At 37.2% G+C, this 22845-nt stretch overlaps 1 protein-coding gene across 2 annotated transcripts; it reads left to right on the top strand.

The window, feature by feature from the left end:
- The first annotated feature begins 783 nt into the window (after positions 1–783).
- ggnbp2 (gametogenetin binding protein 2) lies at positions 784–22500 on the top strand. 2 transcript variants are annotated; one of them, XM_081366256.1, is made up of 14 exons: positions 784–970; positions 4474–4584; positions 5453–5533; positions 7344–7597; positions 9495–9593; positions 9767–9880; positions 10642–10851; positions 12331–12505; positions 13860–14042; positions 14194–14338; positions 15120–15245; positions 15526–15683; positions 19842–20066; positions 21449–22500. In XM_081366256.1, exons 2-14 carry the CDS (start codon positions 4492–4494, stop codon positions 21623–21625), a joined length of 2040 nt encoding a protein of 679 aa, XP_081222382.1. In that variant the 5' UTR covers positions 784–970; positions 4474–4491; the 3' UTR covers positions 21626–22500. The 2 variants fall into 2 exon arrangements, with proteins under 2 accessions (XP_081222382.1, XP_081222383.1); XM_081366257.1 differs by lacking the exon at positions 15120–15245 and having other exon boundaries at positions 21449–22250.
- Positions 22501–22845: the final 345 nt, after the last annotated feature.

Raw genomic sequence — 22845 nt, 5'->3', positions numbered from 1 at the left:
TCACTTCTCAAATATCACTGTGTTTGTCTCCTATATGATATATTTAACTGAAATTTCTTATCCAGACAACCAATGATTTATAAAGGAAAATCATGAAAATTTACAGGGGTGCCCAAACTTTTCCATACCACTGTATGTCATGCAGACTTTGAATTAAATAATATTTAAACAAATATGCAATCATAAAACCTGCATGTATACTAATTATAAAATAATTTAAAAATACTTATGTTTGCTAATATTCCAAATTCTTTTAACTCATTTGATATTATGTCATAAAACTATATGCAACATATGTTTATTTTCATGTATTCTTTAATGTAGTCCAGCGATCATAACTGCGTAATAACAACGGCATGCATAATAATTAGAAAATAATTAGGAAACATGTTTACTAATATTCCATAAAAAAAAAACGCATTAAAGATAATTGTAAAATAATTATAAGATCCATTTTAAGCAAATATGGCATGCAGTCTTTGAAATAAATTATAATTAAACAATTGCAATCATAAAACCTGCATGCATAATCATAAAATAATTTCAAAGTACTAATGTTTGCTGATATCCCAAATTATTTTAACTAAATTAATATTATGTCATAAACTATGCAAAATATTTTTATTTCCATGTAGTCTTCTTTTCATAGTCTTTTAATTTATTAATTAATTAGTATATCAACTAATGTGCGATGCATGCACAATTCTAAAAGAATGAGGAAAAAGTGGTTTTAGATGAAGTTATCATATCATATCTACCCGTTTTCAACACGCCGGTAAATCCACAGAAGAAGAGGAGTCTCCACCCATGTGTCAATCAAACTGCCCACGTGACGCCAAGCCCTCAGAGCCCGGAACTACTTTCTGACGTATCAGGGGGGCAAAGGTCATAGAACATTCGCCTGCCACATAACGCCTCTGTCGCACTTGTTTGTTTTTGTCCAAGAAAAGACTATAACTGTCGAAAACAGGTGGGTAGGAAAACTGCTGCTTGATATTCATGCATTTAGGCGCTGTTTTAACTGCAATAACGGCTGAAAAGTGACGTTACGGGGAGGATAAATGCTGAGTTTGTCAGTCCGTCAGTCAAAGTAGACCTTTGGCAGGACACTTTTGAGTTCAAATGTCTTCTAATATGCTAAAAGTACATGTGCGCATTGTATAACGTGCAGTAAAACATGCTTTGTTTGGGTTTAAAGTTGTAGCTCGCGCAGGAACACTGAAAGCACTAGCATGCTAGTCAGCTTGGAAAAGTTTCACAGGTTAGCCGTGTGCTAACGCGAGTTCGACACACTAAAATGTCTGTTTATTTTGTAATATCATCTCGCACTCCATCCCTGCAACATTTACATCATTACATATTGTTAAATGATTCGTTTAGGGTGTGAGCATTTCGTTGGCTAGCAGGCTAATTAAGTTAGCATGTGTGTCATCGGAGGAAACATGAGTGCGATTAGCACAGCTCTTTTTGTGTAATTGTTGTTATGACAACAGGCAGCCAAGCTTATGTTATATGAATATAATCTGAAATGTGTATTTTGATATTTCAGAGCTTTGAGATGCTGAGTTCGGTGTTTGTTTAGCTGCTTATTGTCGTAATGTGGCTTGACCTCTTACACCTCTGAAGAGTTCCTGCATTTATTTGGCTATTGTATACAAATATATGCGAATGTGATACAAGTACATCGGTGTCTCTTTCAGACTGGGGTGTAGGGTTGGGTATAATAAGTGTTTAAGCCTCTGTAGTCAGATAATACTAGTGTATGTGTAAGCTAATAATCCTTAGCAAAGCTACAAGGGCTGCTAGGAAGGCACACGGTTTTTGCACTTTAGAAATTGACTACAATATTGCACAAATAGATGAGAGGTGAACCATATCCACAACTGCCTCCCATGTTTCTTTGTCTGTTTCAATACTAAGGTCTAAATCCCAGCTGTTATGCAAATTATCAACTGTGAAAGACTGCAGATGAGTCTTTAACACAAACGTCAAGACCAAGGGTATTATCTATCAGAGAAGAAGGTTGAGCATTAAAAACAATTCAAACAAAGTCTCGTATTTGTAAAGCAGTTGGTTGGTCAAATGATGCGAAGGTACCATTAATGAAGATTCGTGTAGCAGTTTTCATTGGCCAAGGACCATCCAGAGGCCTTCTGACTGACATCTAAAGCAACCAAATACAGTTAGTGTTGTTCAGCATCATGTTTAGGGCGTGAAATGTAAAGTCGATATCCCTACAATAACAGGCCGTCGTGTGAAACTTTAGCGTCTATGGCGTGAACTTTACATACTTTTGAAAATCCAGCGTTTATTTGTTCCTGATAAGCGCTCATTCGTTCATTATCACAGTTGTAAACATTACAGATTTCCTTTTCCATGAGGGGGTTTGGCTTCACTTCAGCTTTGTTTCCAGGTGGACTGTTATGCGACACACACACACACACATCTCCTAGAAATCTGGTAGACAATCAGATCAGGGTTCCTGCGGGGTCCTTGAAAGTTTGTGAATCTGAAAAATAAAAATTCAAGGCCCTGGAAAGTTTTGGAAAATAAACACACACAGATGCAGGTCTTTGAAAGTGCTTGAATTTATATTGTGCAAGAAGTTTTCTAGAAAAAATTCCATATTATTCCCTCCGGTCGGATGAAAGTGTTATTTCACCAACACTTCTTGGCCTATGCGCACTAGCTTGCTTGATTTATGTTAGTTACATGAATTTATGCGTTACATTAAGTGTTTCCCATGTGAGTTACTTTGTGTTGTACGTTGCCATGACGTTCATGCGCGCATAAAACTACTACGATGGTACCTGAACATTTGTTGTTGAACACAACAAATGTGTCCCCGTTTTAAAGGAGAAGTTCACTTTTAAAAAAACTTTTGCTGATAATTTACTCACCCCCATGTCATCCAAGATGTCCATGTCTTTCTTTCTTCAGTCGAAAAGAAATTAAGGTTTTTGATGAAAACATTCCAGGATTTCCCCCCGTAATTGCGTATTACGTGACGCCACGAACGCGCATCACAGAACAGAGCAAGGCGAACATTTGTGCTTATAAAACTTAAACTTTTTTATTTATTTTTTAAATGACCGATCGTTTCGCTAGATAAGACCCTTATTCATCGGCTATTGTTTAAAGCCCTTTGAAGCTGCACTGAAACTGTCATTTGGACCTTGAACCGTTTGGGTCCCATTGGAGTCCATAATATGGGGGGAAATCCTGGAATGTTTTCATCAAAAACCTTAATTTCTTTTCGACTGAAGAAAGAAAGACATGGACATCTTGGATGACATGGGGGTGAGTAAATTATCAGCAAAAGTTTTTTTTAAAAGTGAACTTCTCCTTTAAGTCCTTGAATTTGAGGGTATTGGACCTGGAAAGTCCTTGAAAGGTCCTTGAATTTGAAGTTAACCAAGGTGTGGGAACCCTGTCAGATGACTGAAGTGTTTCCAATTTTGAGTGCCTTATGCCTGATGCACATTGTAGGATTTTGGGCTGTCCCAAATGAAAGATGACCAATCATGGTGATTTCTGTGGTCATGGCTCCTAAAAGGTGATCATATGTCGTAAAGTGAGAGATGTTCAAAGACGGCCATTGTCACGGTCCTCCGACCAAAGATAGCCTGCGATAATCTTCTGACAGTCTCATAATTTTAGCATGATCATCTCACAGTGTGTTTGCTGCTACTACAACCAACGTCTACTGACTAGCCAATAAAAATGCAACATGAAATGGCGTATTGATCAACATGACACTAAAAACTTAAAACTACTTACCTCAAGCTCCATTTACAAAATGGGCATGCCGAGTTGGCCTCTTTTTCATAGCCATAATATCCTCTTTCACTTCCTCTTTTTTTTCAGCACACTTAAAAACAACAATTGCCAAAGTGTGATTCATCACACGTTTACCACTAGCGCATGCTGATGACGTTTTATTCTTCTATACTAGCTTGCTTCGTAGCCTACGATTCAATAGATGTCATACAGTCTGCATACATGTCGTACCCAAGATTATTAGATCCATGTTGTACAGTTTGATTTGTAATGATCTTTTAGGATTTCTGAAATCGCACAGTCTGTAGCAGGCGTTTGCATCACTCGACACCCTTGCCTCATTTAGTATTCGCGGTTCTATGAATATGCAAATGAGCCCCGCCTCCTCTCACTCACTCAGCTCAGAGATCCACTGGTTGACGATCACACGTTGATCTGATTGGTTACAAGGTAGTTTGTGACGTCAGAAACACCAGCGATTTCAAAGCGTGTTTTTGAGACTGTCTTTGGTTCACTGCAGTTTTAAGGAGAAAATACTCAGCAATGCTGTCGACTTATGAATTTACACATGGTTTGACTTAAAGCATATTAAAAACAGAATGAAAATTAGAGGAGGCCAAACCACTCAAATGCTTTGGTTTCTTAGGGGATTCTTAGTGTTTGCTAACCAAGATTGTGTCCTCTCACTAACAGGCAGATCTGGGCGAAGACATGGCTCGTCTGGTGGCTGTCTGCAGGGACGGGGAAGAGGAGTATCTTTTTCTTGCACGCCAGATTCCCTTGTACATCGATGACACACTCACGGTAAGATCATTTCATTGGTTTCACTTTGCATTTTACCATTTTTAAAGGGGTGGTTGATTATAATTTCACTTTTCTAACTTTAGTTAGAGTGTAATGTCGCTGTTTGAGCATAAACAACATTTGCAAAGTTACGATGCTCAAAGTTCAAAGCAAAGGGAGATATTTGCTTTTAAAGAAATCGCTTTTTAAGGACTACAACAAACGGCTGGTAGAGACTACACCACATTCCTCCCGGGTTAGTGACATCACCAACCCTAGAATTTACATAAACCCCGCCCCCTGAACACGATTTATAGATTATCAAGACAGAATATGCTAATCAATGACTAGAAGATAACTCTACATAAGCTACATAAATTCATCAACTAACCATTCAGAAATGTCCTGTTGCTTCTACATGTTGTCACTTCTTCTTGAGTCTCTCCATCATTGTCTGACTCCGGTTTGAACATAAAAGGCTAAAAGTTTTTGAAATTTTCAGTGCATGTGTGTGTGAGGTAAAAGAACACAAGGTGTTGAAGCTCCGCCCCCTGTACCGGGAGTAGCAGCTCATTTGCATTTAAAGGGACAGACGTTTATTTATTTATAAATAAATATCAGACAGATAATATTGTGAAAAGGGCATTATACCACCCCTTTAAAGTTGATGTGAAATGATGATGCATGATTCATCGGTCAATCTGCGTATTTCAGTGGCTAATACCATTAAACCAGTTTTAGAGGTTTGCCTTGGCAAGTACCACTGAATACCAATGTTTTTATGTTCCTTTTATATATGCTTACTGAATGCAAACTAAAGTCACAGACAGTATTATGTTTGGAAGTGTTGTGTTATTTTGATTGTGTATATATGTTGTATTTTTTGTAGATGGTGATGGAGTTTCCTGACAGTGTTCTGGAGTTTGACAGCTATCAGATCAACAGTTCACAAATGAAGCAGTTTATTGAGGTAAACAATGACATTTTTCCAATTCTCATTTTTGAAAACCTTTCAAGAACATGTCTGGGTCATATTTCACCCTAAAACCAAAAATAAGAAATTAGAACATGTATTTCATATTTATTTAAAGGGGCGTTTCCACAATGTTGTTTTCACTTGAAAACCTGGGGCTTGAAAACGCACACTTTTGATAACGGATTTCAAAGTGCAAGTTTTTGAAAACTATACTGTTATCCTTTCTTTGTAAATTTTGCAAACTGTGCTAATTTTTTTTCGCAGATCCGTGTGAGCGGGGATCGTTTTGACAATGTTGTCGCCTGTATGCAAAACTTTTTAAAAAGACAAAGGAAAAACATTTCTATTTTTAGTACATTGTTGTTGTGTAAACATACAACAAATCTGTAACATAAAAATTGTATTAAATAAAAATAGTAATATTCATGATAATTAAGCAACTGCACCACAAATCTCATTACAGTAAGGGCCCTTTCACACCTACCTTGTTTGGTCCGGACTTTCGGACTTTTCAGTTTGGTCCGAATCAAAATTACAGGTGTGAAACCTCCCCCGGACCACGGTCCGGACCAAACAGACGAAATTTGGTCCGACGAAAAGAGGTGGTCTCGGTCCGGATCAAACTGAGCAAAGGTTTGGTTCGTTTCCAGTGTGAAAGCATTTTCTGTATGGTTCGGACTTTCAGACTATTTACAGGAAGTTCCGGTGGTTCCCGCGTAGCCTAAACAACTGAAGAAGAATATCTGTCAGTCCTGCCCACAGCGTTTCTTCCAGCTGATTCTCTCGCGCGCGCGCACACACACACACACACACACACACACACACGTCCTGCGTCCTGCCGGCGACGATAAAATGTTCGCACAACGAGGACGTTAATTTGGTGAATTTTAACTAGCCTCGAGTATAGTTGGTGCTGCTTGGAGTAATTTTGAAATAATAAAATTAAAGTGGCAACGATATGCGTCTGTTCATTCATTCTTGTCAAAGTTACCCGCCGAATTGACAACATGCTGACGTCAGACGCACGTCCGTTTACAAACCAATCAATGTCAAGATGCAGCCCATATAGATGATGACGACAGGACGCAAGTACGTCATGAAAAGTTCTTTAGTGCGCTCGCATAATTGCAATGTGAAACCAAACCAAAACTAACCTAATGTATACAATGTATCAAAACATGAACTTTGGTTCGGACCTTGGTGCGGACTTTCAGGTGTGAAAGGGCCCTAATGCAACACAAAATCATTCTCCTTAGTACAATAAAAGTCATACTGCTTTCAATTTGTTGATTTTAATACAAATATTTTCATTACTGCTTCAAGAAATTAATGTCAGGATAAAAAAAACAATAAAAAAAACTGTTCATCGAAGGATCCTGAAAAGAATTGTATATAACTGTTTTTAACATTGATAATAATAATAATAATAATAATAAATAAATCATATAATAATAATAAATCATATTAGAGTGATTTCTGAAGGATCATGTGACACTGAAGACTGGAGTTATGATGCTGAAAATTCAGCTTTGATCACAGGAATAAATTACATTTTACTATATATTCACATAGAAAACAGTTATTTTAAATTGTAAAAAAAATTTTTTTTTTTGCATTTTTAATCAAATAAATGCAGCCTTGGTGAGCATAAGAGACTTCTTTTAAAAACATTACAAATCTTACTGATCGCAAACTGTGTATATTTGTGAATTGAATCACTTTTCCAGCTTGACAGAAATGACAAAATAATAGAGTAATAATAATAGAATTTAAGCTTGACTTTCCGTCCTGTGTTGTCCACCAGCATCACAGCATGCTGAAGCAGCAGGACCTGAACATGGCGCTGATGGTGATGTCTCGTGAGGTCATCAGCGCCCTGTCCCAGTCGGTGCCGTGCGTGGGCTGCCGGCGCAGTGTGGAGCACCTCTTCTCTCAGCTCACGGACTCTGGATACTTCGCGCTGGAGCCGCTCACTGTGGGATCCTCTGGAGTGCTGTCGGTCACACGGGCATGTCTCACTGACCCCAGGAAACTCTACACACTCTTTTATGTTCATGGGTGAGTTCTGCAAACACTGGTTAGTGTCTAATAAAAAAAAAATCTTTCCTTTTTCTTTAATCCTCCCTTGTCTGGCTTATGCTACTCTGAGCAATGCCTGAACTTTGTATTTTGAGTACTTCTTGCGTTGTTTCTGCCTCTTCACGATGACTCGCTTAATTTATTCCTCATTTGTAAGTTCAAAGGGAGATATTTGCTTTTAAAGAAATCGCTTTTTAAGAACTACAACAAACGGCTGGTAGAGACTACACCACATTCCTCCCGGGTTAGTGACATCACCAACCCTAGAATTTACATAAACCCCGCCCCCTGAACACGATTTATAGATTATCATGACTGAATATGCTAATCAATGACTACATATCAGCTACATAAATTCATCAACTAACCATTCAGAAATGTCCTGTTACTTCTATATGTTGTCACTTCTTCTTGAGTCTCTCCATCTTTGTCTGACTCCGGTTTGAACTAGGGATGGGCATTTTTCAAAAATATTGTATTCGAATATTTGGGCTCATAATCGAATATTCGTTTATTTAAATTACGTTTAACGAGAAAGCCGCTATTTTTTAAGTTAAGGTTTTTTTGTTGGTTTTTTTGTCACCATTTCTGAAACATATCAAGCTTACTATATATCTTAACGTTTTCTTTTAGTTTAAAACATTAAAGAATATGTGTAAACAAAATATAAAGAACAAAAGCATTTGAGCTCAAGCAGCGCGAACGGAAAAAAAAACACTAATAAAGCAGACGCAGTTATCGTACAGATCGTATGCACTCGAGTCAGCATATGGTTATCGTGTTTGTTGTTTCGCGTTCATTTTGAGAAAAACAATAATATCCATTTGCTCGAGTGAGAAAACGTGCTGTGCTGACAGACGTTGCAGAGACACAAAGATAACGGTTTGCTAAGCGAAGTTTCTAAAAGCACTTTGGGTTTTCTGTTCTTCCCTCAACGAAACTTAAAGGAAGTATATGTCTCAAAATCATTTTGCTATCAGAAGATATCATATCTGATCACTCGCGCTACAGCCGAGTGTACCTGCAGTCGTTAACGGACACCTGTCTTTCCTCAGTCGACTGCTGTTTGGATTTCATGTGATTTCTCATCGTGGTGGTGATATTATAACTCAGTTTCATTAATTAATTTGATTAAAAGTACTTCCATTTTGTAATATAATTTTAATCTAAGTAATTCCAAAGTTCGCGAGGCAGACAACGACATTATGTGATCAAATACCATCCACTTGTTAAACACACTCCACAGCGCCACCCAGTGCATTTAATTATAACTGTGAGTTAGTGATTGGGATTTATCATGGATTCACTGCATTAAAGGCCATCAAAGCAACATAGTAAAATTCTAATAGTATTTTTTTCGAATAATAATTACACATCGAAGATTCGAAAAATCTAATATTCGTGCACATCCCTAGTTTGAACATAAAAGGCTAAAAGTTTTTGAAATTTTCAGTGCATGTGTGTGTGAGGTAAAAGGACAAAAGCTGTTGAAGCTCCGCCCCCTGTGCTGGGAGCAGCAGCTCATTTGCATTTAAAGGGACAGACACAAAAAACAGTGCGTTTTTGCTCACCCTCAAAAAGTGACAATTTTAACATGCTATATAAAAATATCTGTGGGGTATTTTGAGCTAAAACTTCACACACACACTCTGGGGACATCAGAGACTTATTTTACATCTTGTGAAAAGGGCATTATACCACTCCTTTAAGTCCCAACCTACATTATGGAATTGACACATTATGGAAGTTGAGTGCATTATGTAAGGGAAAGGATATGCCGATTGGATAGTTTTGAACTTTGTTTTTCTTGCCTGTAAAATTAATCTCTGTTGTCTTTTATGTTACTTAACGTGTGCTTTTTATTCCTTTGTTGCAGGTCAAAGTTAAACAACATAATTGATTCCATCCCCAAGAGTAAAAAGAACAAACGCTGTCAACTGCACTCTTTAGACACGCACAAACCGAAGCCTTTAGGGTGAGTCCGATTTTTTTTATTTTTTATTATTATTATTATTTTTTTTTATCATTGTGACATTTGGTGTTTTTGAGCAATAATATGGTATCGTGAGTTCAGTATGGTGATGTGTTTTGAATTGTGACATGAGGGTATCGTTACACCCCTATTTACCTGTGTTTGCCGTCCTGCAGGGGCAGCTGGATGGACGTGTGGGAGCTGATGTCACAGGAGTGTCGTGATGAAGTGGTTCTGATTGACAGCTCCTCTCTGTTGGAGACTCTGGAGACGTACCTGCGCAAACACCGGTACGAGATTGTGATCTTACACATTTCTGTTAATTAAGGCGAGACACTTCAGGCAAAAACAGTGTTTTTTCATGCATCTGTCATTTTTGAGATTTGTGGCTTTTCATAAAGTGTTTTTTCTGACTAGTGGACAGAAAACATCCAAAATACACTTTTAACTGCATCTTTTAGAGCACTTTATCTATTTGCGTCTGTAGATTTCGATTACAGTGTATATCTTTAAAGGCCGTTTTCTCAAAATTATGGCAATTTTTCATACACCAAACTTTACAGTTTTATTCTTATCTATATTCTGAAGGTTTTTACCGAGGGGTTTGTTGATATATAATTTTCCTGATTTTATACAACTTGTTATTCCTTTAAAAAATGGCAAGAATTTATTTATTTTTGGCTGTTGACAGTATTTTCTGAGTGATAAATAGAGATATCCAAAATTCCCTTCAGTAAAAACCTTTGACTCTAATATATCAAAAAATGAAATTTTGAACCTGACTTTATCCAATGTTCAGATTTTTATTCTAGAAATGTATGCAAATTAGTGCATATTTAATGAGATAACACCTCATTTGCATATTTAAACATAACATTTCAGAAAACTGTTTGCAATTATTAATGTAATCAATCAACTGGTTGAAGTAGGGTGATATTTATTAGTGTTTTTTTTTTTTACCCACATTCACCTGGGGTGTCTCGCCTTAATGATTATTTACTTTTTGTCTCTGAAAATCTCTGATTTTCTCTTTCTGCAACGTCATTCTCAGGTTCTGTACTGACTGTAAAAACAAGGTTCTGCGAGCGTATAACATCCTGGTGGGGGATCTGGACTGCAGTAAAGAGAAAGGCTACTGTGCGTCTCTGTACGAGGGTTTGCGATGCTGTCCACACGAGCGCCACATCCACGTCTGCTGCGAGACCGACTTCATCGCTCACTTACTGGGCCGAGCAGAACCAGAGTTCGCCGGGGGTTATGAGTGAGTGATTTAGTCCATGTGGAGTTTACAGTCAAACCAAAAATTATTCAGACACCTGATATAATTTTTGATATTGTTTCACTAGTGTGTGCAGGACACTATATATCATTTATGTAAGTGAGGAGAGCAGAATAAAGTAAACTGTGACATATTACACCCATAAACTCTTCATTCAGTGACTACCAGTAAAATTTGGGATCTAAACCGATTCGGACACTTTGACTTGATCATGTTTTGCTGAAGTGTGTTTTCTTTAATTGCTAATGCTCTTTTTACACACAGACTGAACAAAATGAAGCATTGCTTGGTAATCGTTTGAGCTAAACTGGTATTATCTAATTGTGTAGTTAAATTTAACAGCTGACAGATATTCAACATAATTCATGTGTGAGACAGTCTAACAGAAGGACGGACAAAACCAGTCAAATATCAACTGAGTTCTGCTCATATTTTATTACCATTTTCTAAACTATAGTGAATAAACTGATAATGTGAGAACTGTTGATAAATGTCGGTTTGACTGTATCTGATGTTATGTAACATGCATTACAATTATACTGTATCATCAACTGGAAGCATTGGCTATAGGGGTGTGTGATGTGACAATATTAGATCGTGAACGATTAAAATGTCTCAATGTTAAAACGAGATCGTTAGTGTTGTGCTACAGTGCGTATTCTATCAGATGCAGTTGCTGTTTTTTGATTATCATCTGTCTGACATTGCAGTTCGTCGTCATCACAAAAGTTTATTATTTGCATGCATTTTAAACGTGCTCTAAGCGATGTTGGGTGACGTCACTTCTTGTTGACGTTCAAAGAATTGTCAAACAAAACAGAGGCTAGCTCGACCCTCCCTCCTCCTCATCCCGTCCCCTCCCCCTCCCTCCCGTGCTTCCTGAAACAGTCATGAACCATTTAGAAAAACCAAACTGGATTTACCCTCCTGTTCTCGCCACCTTTTGAACGCTTTTCCGATGTAAATTCGGGACTTCGCGTTCCTTCTCCTTTTCCCTATTCTTTGTTATTTGTTCATCGGAACGTCGTCTCTTTGGTCGTGTGGCGGCCATATCAAAATTCTCAAGAATATACATTTTTAATGCCAAATTATGAGATGATATTAAAAACATTTTTTCAAAATGAACCGACCGTTCAAGCAAATGCCGCCCCCAAATTGCAGATGTCAAAATTGTGGCCAATGAAAATGCTGAGTGGCTAGTGACTGGAAAACCACTAGCCACAGTGGCTGGTGAGCAAACAAGTTAACGTCAAGCTGTTTGTAGAGCTATGTTTTTAATTACAAAATGCTCAGTGACTTGCAAAACGTCTTAAACCAACATTAATAAGAATCGTAACAAGATTGTGGATTGATATCCCGTCTGAAAATAACGTGATATTATATTTTTGCCCTATCGCCGACCCCTAGCTGTTCCATTATCATGCACATACCCTCATTAAAAGTGTTTGTGATCATTCGCAGGCGTCGAGAGAGACACGCGAAGACCATAGATATCGCCCAGGAGGAGGTGTTGACGTGTCTGGGGATCCACCTGTACGAGCGGCTGCACAGGATCTGGCAGAAGCTGCGAGCCGAGGAGCAGACGTGGCAGATGCTCTTCTATTTGGGCATTGATGCACTGCGCAAAAGCTTTGAGGTAAAGCTTTTGCCTAATATTCATGTTATGATTCATTTTCAATACCTAAATGGCACTTTCCATGAATAGGATGCAAATCCTTCTTGACTGTATCCAACTATTAAATATGACATTCAATTGGAAAAAAAAAATTCTTACATTTTGAATGCAATCCTCCTAAAATGTGCAACATCCATGTAAATTTGTTTATATGAGAAATATAAGTTTAGCATTGGTTATAAACCAAACATGTGGGCCAAAACCTATTTAATAGCCAAATCTGTTGCATTACATTCTTCTTTTAATTTGGTACTATTTTAAAAATAAGTCTCTATTACTGGGAATATACAAGGTTGCAAGAAAATTATACTTCTAAAAAAGATAAAAAAATAAGATGATTGTGTAATTTTTAGTTTGAGCTAAAGTTCATGCAATCCTCCTAAAATGTGCAACATCCATGTAAATGCGTTTATATGTGAAACACTAGTTTAGCATTGGCTATAAACCAACATTCAATTCAATTCAAATTTATTTGTATAGCGCTTTTCACAGTACATATTGTCTCAAAGCAGCTTTACAGAAAGTGCATTTCAGAAATGTACATAGAAAAATACAGTTAGTTAATCATGTATTAATTTAGGGCATAATATATCGCCAGCGTTGAGTCGTCTCTTCACAGGCGTCGAGTCGTCTCTTCACGGGTGTTGGGGCATCTGAAGGACTAGCGTCCCGAGATAACGACAGAAAAGCAGATGGGAAATAATTAGCGTTGCTGCTGTTCATAATATTAATGCATTCGATATGATTCAACTGTAGTATAAAAGGTAGTATTATGCGTACGCTTGGCTAAAGAGATGCGTCTTTAATCTAGTTTTAAACTGGGACAGCGAGTCTGAGCCTCGAACAATATCATAGTTTTAATAATATAGTTTTGGACCACAACATGTGGTCCAAAACTAGCCAGGTCCTATTAAATGGCCAATTCTGGTTTGAGTGACGTTCATTTAATTTTGTACTATTTACATAAATCTTTATTACTGGGAAATCACAGGGTTTTGAACAGTATACATGCACAAGTTTGGAAATTATACTTCTAAAACTAAAACAATACTTTCATATTGTTGTCCTATTGTTAGTTTAACTGCTCTCCTCATTTGTAAGTCACTTTGGATAAAAGCGTCTGCTAAATGATTAAATGTTAATGTATATAAAATAAAATGCTTGTGTAATTTTTATGTGAATACATTTTTTTTTTTTTTTTACTTTATTCAGTAAAGTAGTTTAAATCCCTGTGTTTGTCCTTGTGGGAAGTGCTGTATATGACGTGCTGTGTCTGAATCTGAGGCTCACCTGATCCGTGTTGAATGATGTGCAGATGGCGGTGGAGAGGGTTCAGGGCATCAGCAGACTGGAGCAGCTCTGTGAGGAGCTCTCGGAAGAGGAGAGAGCCAAAGAACTCAAACAGGAGAAGAAGAGGCAAAAACGCAAGAACAGACGCAAAAACAAGTGTGGTTTTGAACAAGAGGCGGAGGGGGAGAAAGATAAAAGTCTTGATGAGGTAATGACTCCTTGTTTACAATGACATTAAAGCTCTATTATACTTTTTTATGACGGACAAAAGTTTCCGAGGTTGTGTGTTAATGTGATTGACACGACAACGTGAGGTTGTATTTATTTATTAATTTATTTGTATTGTGGTGTTTCCTCAGGGTTCGTCCGAGTCTGTGGACGGCGGCTGCAAGTCGTGTGGGAGTGGAGAGGAGTCCGGCAGCGTGGAGGTCATCATCACCAGCGAGAGCTCCTCCTGTACCTGTCCCGCGACCTCAATCCTGCGCTCCCCCAAAACACAGAAAGGTAGAGATGTGTGATATGTGATGTCTCCCCTGTGAAGGCCTCCTTCCCTTTACCTCAGTACTGATAAAACATTGTCAAAATGATTCCAGTTCACATGGATAATGCAAAAAAAATTATATTATGAATTTTTAAGGCCAGACAAGTAATTTGGTGAGGTCAGTTTGTAAAAAAAGACACGCCTGCGCCCATATATATTCAAACGCTCATACCTATAGACTAAACGCGTAATACGTAATTCACGTTTTTGAAGTTTATGTGGAGATGATACCGTTTTTCAAACATTTGTCAACGCTTGCACCTTGGAACCTGTTTCAAGGTTTGCGTTCTCAAGCTCCAAACACTGCTGTTGTGCGAACAGTGTCGTGTTAGCGGCCCCTAAGTTAATAACTAATGATCTTCGCAACGGAAGTGAATCAATCAATCAAAACTAACTTTATCTGGACAATAACTTTATTCTAGAGCTGCTGTAAAGCCAAAACAATCTCTATTGCTTCAATTTCCTATTATCACTGTGAAGCTGCTTTGAAACAATCTATATTGTTAAAAGCGCTGTATAAATGAAGACTTGACATTATGACATTTGATTGGTAACACTCCACAGTGTCTCTATTCTAATTGAACTTGATTAAATATGAGAATTTAAAGAACGATGCATACATCTAATGAGGTAAAAATGCCCTGGAAATCAATTTAAGGTGGCAAATATTGTCCCTTATTCTAAAATATTTCTAGTACCCAGAATGCCTCTGACTGGTGTGTTTGTGCCTGTTTGTTCCTCTAGTAGTGTTGCCTCACAGTAACGGCAGTGACTGTGGTTACTGCTCCAGTATGGAGGGCAGTGAGACGGGCTCTAGAGAGGGCTCAGATGTGGCCTGCACCGAGGGCATGTGTAACCATGATGAAACGGGTAAAGCAACGTTATTATGATTATAGATGGTCAAACATTTGTCTACTCAACTGTGTTGACATTGCATCTTATTCTGGAAACGTGTAAACATCATTTTTGTTTCCTGTTTGGACTGATTCAAAACCTGTGCATCCTGATTTCAGACCATTGCGTAAAGCAGACAGTCAGATTTTATTATTTTTTTGCGAGAGTTCTGCTGTTTTTATGGATAGTCAGGATCATATCTGACGTATTTGTCTGATAGATGTGTGATAGTGATGATATGTGTGTTTGTCTTCAGGTGAATGCTCATGTAGTCACCACTGCTCGGAGGAGAAGGAGGAGGACGGCGTGGACAGTTGTGTCGAGTGCTGGGCCAACTCTGAAGACAACACGAACTGCAAAAATAAAAAGAAGAAAAGAAAAAACAAGGCGTCACTTTGTGGGAGTTTACATATAGTGAGTATTGTTTGGCCCGTCTTGTCATTATTGATTCATATCTGGCTAAACATCTTTGATGAAATGGAAAGAGCTGCGTTTTGATGCTTTATCTGCTAAATATTACGGTAACACTTTATTTTACAGTGTCCTTGTTACATATGTTCAGGGACGGATTGACAATTTGTGCGTTCTGGAAAAGTCCAGAACGGCCGTCCAACCGAGGGCCGTCGGCAAAAAAAAAAAAAAAAAAAAGTCTAATAAAGCAGTATTAACAGCCAACAGCAGGGGCACTAATATGATCACTTATGCTACGTGTAAAAAACAACAACTGAGGAAGAAGAGTCGGCCTATAGCCACTGACATTTTATAAGGCTGCACTTTTAAATTTGCTTACATTATATTTGAATAGCTGTGGTCTCCAACGTGGTGCCTGTGAGTTGCCCGCTAAACACATTCTATAAATAGCCCCAACTTGCCGTCGGGGTTCCAGACTTCGAATAAATGGTATAATTTTGCGACCTTTCAACTAAACGTTTCAATTTGAACTTTTGCCTCTACAAAATTACCCAACTCTCTTTGATTGTACGCTGTCATTTGCGTTGCGTATGAGAAACATCAAATGGCAAACGCTTAAAAAGCGGAACAAAACTTGTTTGATCTGAGCAGCGCATTATCAGCTCGGCCCAAAAAACAGCGATCGCGGACAAAGCTGATCTCGATCACGCGAACAGTATTACACAGAGCTGCGCGATCCACTGAGAAGCATTTCAATTCAGCGCAGAATTCTCTATCTCTATTATAAACCACAAATGACTATGTGATTTAAGCTGGTAAAAAGCCAGATGAAACAGCGCTGATATTCTCAACATATTGACGCAAAAAAACAAACAAAAAAAAAAACCGGCGAAACATTGTTCCGAGAACAAACCAGTTAGAAGACATTACACACCAAAACCTACGAATTAACTATTAAAAATGCTGTTATATTAATACAGTTATGTATAAATGTATTAAATGTAATGCAGTAATGTTTTTGTTTAGAAGTTATGGCAGTTTATTATTTTTTTTTTCATTTTTTTTTTTCATTTATATACTAAATGTTTGGGCTACTGTTTTTGATAACACGTACAATAGGTTTATAGAAAATCAACAAAAAAACTAAAAAAACTAAACAAAAAAAATTATTTTCATAAGTTTTCAGGATTTTTTTTAAACGCTTTTAAAGGTGCTGTATGTAACTTTTTTTATAAAATGAATCCTTTTTTATTGCCTGTCTGTGAAGGGGTTGTAATCACACATTACAATGATCCACTTTTCGTGTTTTGCTATTACCTCTGAAGGCCAGTATTCCTATTTTTATGTGAAGTCTCCGGGTCGGATTTTCTGCGAAATCCACCGGATGTGACGTGCATGCGCGCTCCCGAGCCCCTCTCCTTTTTATATCCAGTCTATGCGACGGCACTGCAGCTAACGACATGGAGTCTGATAACACCAAAAAGCGACCTGCCTCCAGCACAACACAGACTCCAACACAAACTCCAAAAAAAAAAATTAAAAAAAAAAAAAAAATTATCTGCTGAAGCTCGTCAGGCCAAACGTCAATCGGATCGACTCAGGACGAAAACACGGATCAACATTGGCAGAGCGTTTGAATTATGGAGAGACCTCCGCTTTGTTTTAGGTATAAAAACAGACCCTGAGTTGGCTTTTTTTCTGATAAATTACAAGTTTTCAGATATGCTGAAATAAATAATAGTAAACTGTAAAGAAATAGCAAGGTAAAATACAACATACATGAGACATGAAATGAATACAAAAGACTGTTCCATGATAACAAAAAGTAGGTGCTTTAGGATGTAACTTTTATTTTATGTACTAGGTCTACTGTCTAACGTCACTCATCCCACTACGATCATATTGTTTATAATACACATTTCCAGACACGTTCAGTAGGCCTACAGTAATATTACTTCCTACTGTCTTATTGTTACACTGAAATTGTTCAGTCTAGTTGACTAACCGTTTTCGTTATCATTCATTGACCTATGTTGACATTGCTAATTGTGAAAGATACACGAATAGTTAGTGAAATGCCTTATGCTAGATAACACCACATGTCGGCAAAATACAGTCAATGTAACGTTATCATGGTACGAGCATGGAGCATTAGTTATACGTCAAGCTGATAAAAGTAGCCTATTATGGTAATGTTGCAGTGGGAGTTTACATGAGTTTCCAGCATGTTGTGTGATGCTTTCTCCGTTGTGTTGAAAGTCTCAGTGTGGCCGGTAGTGAGTGCGGCGCGCGCTCTTGAGTTTGAGCACCCGCACGAGCACGAGCGCTGTTGTTGCAATCTGAAACATCACCGCTAGAGGCCGCTGGATCCTACATACAGCACCTTTAAGTCTGAACCAGGATATCAAGATATTTTATTATTTCCCATATGATGGTGAAAAGTAAAAAAGCTTCACCATGTTATGTATAATAAATATTGGAGTATAACAAATAAAAATTCCTTCTAGATGTAGCCCTTGCACACAAAAAGGTTGGAGATCCCTGGTATACAGTAGCCTAACTATATGTTTTATAATTACAAGTTTGTGTAATTTGGGTTACTGTAGCCAGTGACATTTCATTATTTGTATTTTATGGCATTGTACATTTTTTGTTTTATTTGAAGGCTGAGGCTTCATTAATAAACACAACCCCAATTATCATCATTGGTTTTGAGATGTTACTTGCTGTGAATACCTTGTCTGATAGGCTACTACAGTATTGTGGCATAGTATCAGGACATCCTGGCTAGTGTCTGTCCCACACGGCTAGAGGCGAATGGCCGGATGATGGGCCTATTTGGGAGAAAGTCCAGGGCTGTTTTTTAGCCCCAGTCCGTCCCTGCATATGTTACATGTACTTACCATAGTAATAACAGTAAATTATGCATAATTACATGCAACTAACCCTCAACCAAATCCTACCCTAACCCTATAGTAACTACATGTAGTTAATATTACTCAGTACTTAAATTTATAATTACACTGTAACAATGACATCTTTAAAATAAAGTGTAACCCACTTTACAATAAGGTTCATTAGTTAACATTCGTTAATGTAACATGAACTAATCATGAGCAATACATTTGTTACTGTATTTGTTAATCTTTGTTAACATTAGATGATAACACAGCTGTTCATTGTTCATAGTGCATTAACTAATGTTAACAAAATTTTTATAAATTATTAGTAAATGTTGAAATTAACATGAGCAAAGACTAAAATGTTGTATACATGCAGTTTATTGTGAGTTAATGGCATGCTAACTAATGTAGTTAACTAATGAACCTTATTGTAAAGTGTTACCAATATTACAAATACAAGCATCTCTACAGGATAATGGGAGACACAAATTTCATAATCATAATATTAATGCCAAAAATATATCACATTCATTTTATGTGTAAATATATCACATTCTTTTAGTGATTTGTCCAAAATCTGCAAAAATAGTGACGTTTTAAATAGCATTTTTCCAATAGCACATTTTGACTGTGTGAGTGTGTATTATGGAGAAACTACAACAGGTAAACATGTCCGAGAGGGGGTGATGATGTCGATTCGTCATGTTTAATCGATCTTCAGTTTGATGGACTGAGATATTTTAGTCTCTGCTGTTTTCAGTTGATGCATGAACACAACTCCACTGAACATTATTTGCCATTACTTCCATCCAATAATCACAATAAACTTTGTTACTTTCGATATGAAACTCAAATTCTGTCAAATTCTTAAATGCAAGCACTAAATTGCAATTTAAATTGTGTAAAAAAAAAAATGTATTTGATTGTTTATATTGAATAAATCTGATCAATTAAATGATTAATAAATATATTTTAGAATCAGAATCAGCTTTTATTGCCAAGTACAACATGTACAAGGTGCACAGGTGCATAAAAATAGTAAGAAAACAAGGAATAAACATATTATTAATAAAAATAGACATCTATTTTAAACTTTTAAACTGTACATTAGTGCAATGTGTGCAAAAAGTCACAGTTTGAACTTTGAAGAAGGTGCACGTCTCGTTTTGGGCTAAATAAAAATAAAAAAATTCGGTTTTGGTAAAAAAAATATTTTTTTGTTCTTACTGAAGTTGTGATGTTTTGCCCTCTCTCACAGGCGTCTAAAGCGGAGGAGCTCTGCGTATCAGACGGCAGTCGGAGAGGATCTGCTGCCGTTCACGAGTCCTCCTCTCCTTCACCACATCTGTGCAGAAGCAAAGAGCTGTGCTGCGAGTCCTTAGAGAGCTTCAGGCATCATGTGACCAGCAGCGAGTGCTTCCACAGTCAGCCTCTCTCGCCGGACACTTGCACAGAGGCGAGCAAGAGCCTCATGGAGCTACTGGTGAGTGTTCACACGTCTCTACCACAGGGTATCGCAATGATCAATATATCGACTAATCGCACATGATCTCAATAGGTTTTGGTGACTCAATATATCGCCTGTTATGTTTACAAAATGAATGTCACCAACAGCAGGGCTCGGGCAGTTCCTTCACACACAGAGCGGTCGTTGACATGGTGGAAAGGGCGTCATTTGAGGCGTTATCGTGTTTTCCTGAAAACTACAGGCCGTTTAGAAAAGCAAGTCCAAATGCACTCGATTTCAAACCGTTTCAGCAGCAGATATGGCCTGTTGAAGCTTCTTTGTTCATATGGACATCTGACTGCTTAGTAGGGGTTGTGTTTTCAGCAATAGTGTGTGCACACTTTCTTCACAGGGAAAAGGAGGACAGGGGAAATAGAAAATCTCCATAAGTGCCTTTAGTGCATTTGCAAGTGTGTTTTTAGGGCCGAGCACCGGTGTTGTGAGGACCCTGTTAGAATTGCTCTGTTTATTTCTACTTGTTACTTTGCACTTTTTTAAAAATAAAATGTTTATTTACTACTTATTCAAGTTTTTTGACACTTCATTTCCGTGATCTAAGAAATTAAAAGGTTGTTGTCTTTTGAAAGTGTGTAGGCCGAATTGCATTGTTATGCTGTTACTGTATATCATGATAATATATTCACATGCATAAAAAGGTCTTAAAATGACAATAATATCGTTTATCGCAATTATTTCTGGGACAAGATATCGCACAACAAAAAGTAGTTATCGCGACAGGCCTAGTATCGCTTGAGTTTTTACAATTCCTACTTTCGATTCAAATAAGGTACACAAAAAACTTGGATATTATTCACATTCTTATTGCAAATATACGATTCAAATAGTGTTCACTCACTGCTCCTGAACTTTAATAAGGATTAATTAAGAAGGATGTTTAATTTACACAGTGAAGACTATGCATTGTTATTTTACATTTGCTTGCTTTATTACATTTCTTTTCCTGAAAAGCACAGTTTATTTCATTCGTATCTTTTGTTATGTTGTATTTATTTGTGCTTTTTATTGCAGTTTTGATTATTTGTTATATTACTGGCTGTTTGCTTGTCTTAAATAATGTTTTAAAAGTATATTAGTTCGGCTAGTGGTTTCAGCTAGAACAGAGAAGTGTGAATTTTCACTGGTATCTAAAATGTTGGAGTCATTACTGGTACATTTTCATGGCTGGTAAAAATGATTAATGTCCGGTACATTTTCTTAAGTTGTTTTAGGCCGTGATTAGGAGAATAAACGGTCTAATAATGTACTTTGCTCAGGTCATTAAAAATTAAATTGTTCATTATTCACTAATATTTGCATATAGTGATTTTTTTTTTTTCCTTCTGATTTCTTTTGGACAGAATGAATCTGAAGTGACCTCAGATGAAGAGAACTGTCTGACACAGGACGAGATCCAGTCGTTCGTGGAGAACAACAAGTCCTTCTATCGAACACGAGACCAGTACAGACAGCACCTTAAAGACCGCTTCACCAAATACTGCCGCGGAGAGTGGCTGCCCACCGCACACGCTCACTAACACACACACACTTTTATAGACCGTGAAAACACTCATGATGATCACTGCTGCATCGTTGCTTTGTTCAGGCAAGAGTTTGGGAATATGAAATGGGTAAAAGAATCAGTTTCAGCGCTGTATTTGACGACGTTCATGTTTTTTGGGTAAAGTTCCACGTCTTTTTCCGCATCTATATACACGTCTTCCCCTTCAGGCTCCTCCTCTTTCACTTCTCAACCAATCACAGCTGGCTTTGTTTTCCTTTCTCTCTCTCAATCTCTCTCTCTCTCTCTCTCTCTCTCAACATGGTGAATAGGGAGCAGGTCATTAGGAACACAGTTATTAAAATGATAATCGAGCTTGCAGGGCTTGGCTGTAGGGTTAGATGTTGATAGTCTTAATGTATTGTTTGTGAAGCATTTCTTTGTTTTGTTTTTTTGTTCTGTTTTTCTCCCAGATTGTTTCTCTGACTGTGACGATTTTAGTGGCAAGAATTGTACCAATAAATGTGTACAGAAATCAAATGATCTGAATGAAATGATTTTACAGGAAGATGAAAACATCCATTTACAAAGAAGACTGGATGTGATGTTGAAAGCAATGTGCAAAATTTACTAAATAAAGAATATTTATTAATATGCATTAGATTTCGAATGTGTTTCATGTCTCTTGTGAGCGTTTCTATTGGGATATAGGTTTGTAAATATATAATTTGGTTAGCATATAAAAATATGACTCAAGTTCCCATGATAGGCTGTTAAACAGCTTGTTTATTATTTCTAACTTTATCTTATAATGTTAAAATTAGTCAGCCACTAGATGGCGTGTTTTGTTCAGTTTTTCCTTCTCATGTTTAATTAAATTACAGACAATAAAAAGTGACTAACAAACGATCTAAATATATTATCACCTGATGCAAAACTGTATCAAGAGTTTAAAAGTTTCGACCTTGTTTGCTTGTTTCGTGTGTGTGTGTGTGTGTGTGTGTGTGTGTGTGTGTAAAAGTCCATTGTTCACTAAAATGCTTTATTGTCTTTATATTGTGGCCAGCGCTTCTTTTCTTTTTTTAAAGCACATTTCTTTAAAAATGTGAATTCAATTCGTAAATTCAATATCATTTTTAATGACTCTTTTTATTAGACAACTGATGAGAATTTACACTTATAATATTAGCAATATACTCTACACATATGATGTCAAGTGACATTTATGACCGGTTTTAAAAGTAACGAGTTTGAATC

Source organism: Scardinius erythrophthalmus (genome assembly GCF_964197995.2).
Source record: "Scardinius erythrophthalmus genome assembly, chromosome: 5".
Taxonomy (NCBI): domain Eukaryota; kingdom Metazoa; phylum Chordata; class Actinopteri; order Cypriniformes; family Leuciscidae; genus Scardinius; species Scardinius erythrophthalmus.
The sequence above is the reverse complement of the archived record's forward strand: the minus strand, read 5'-3'. Positions and strand labels throughout refer to the sequence as shown.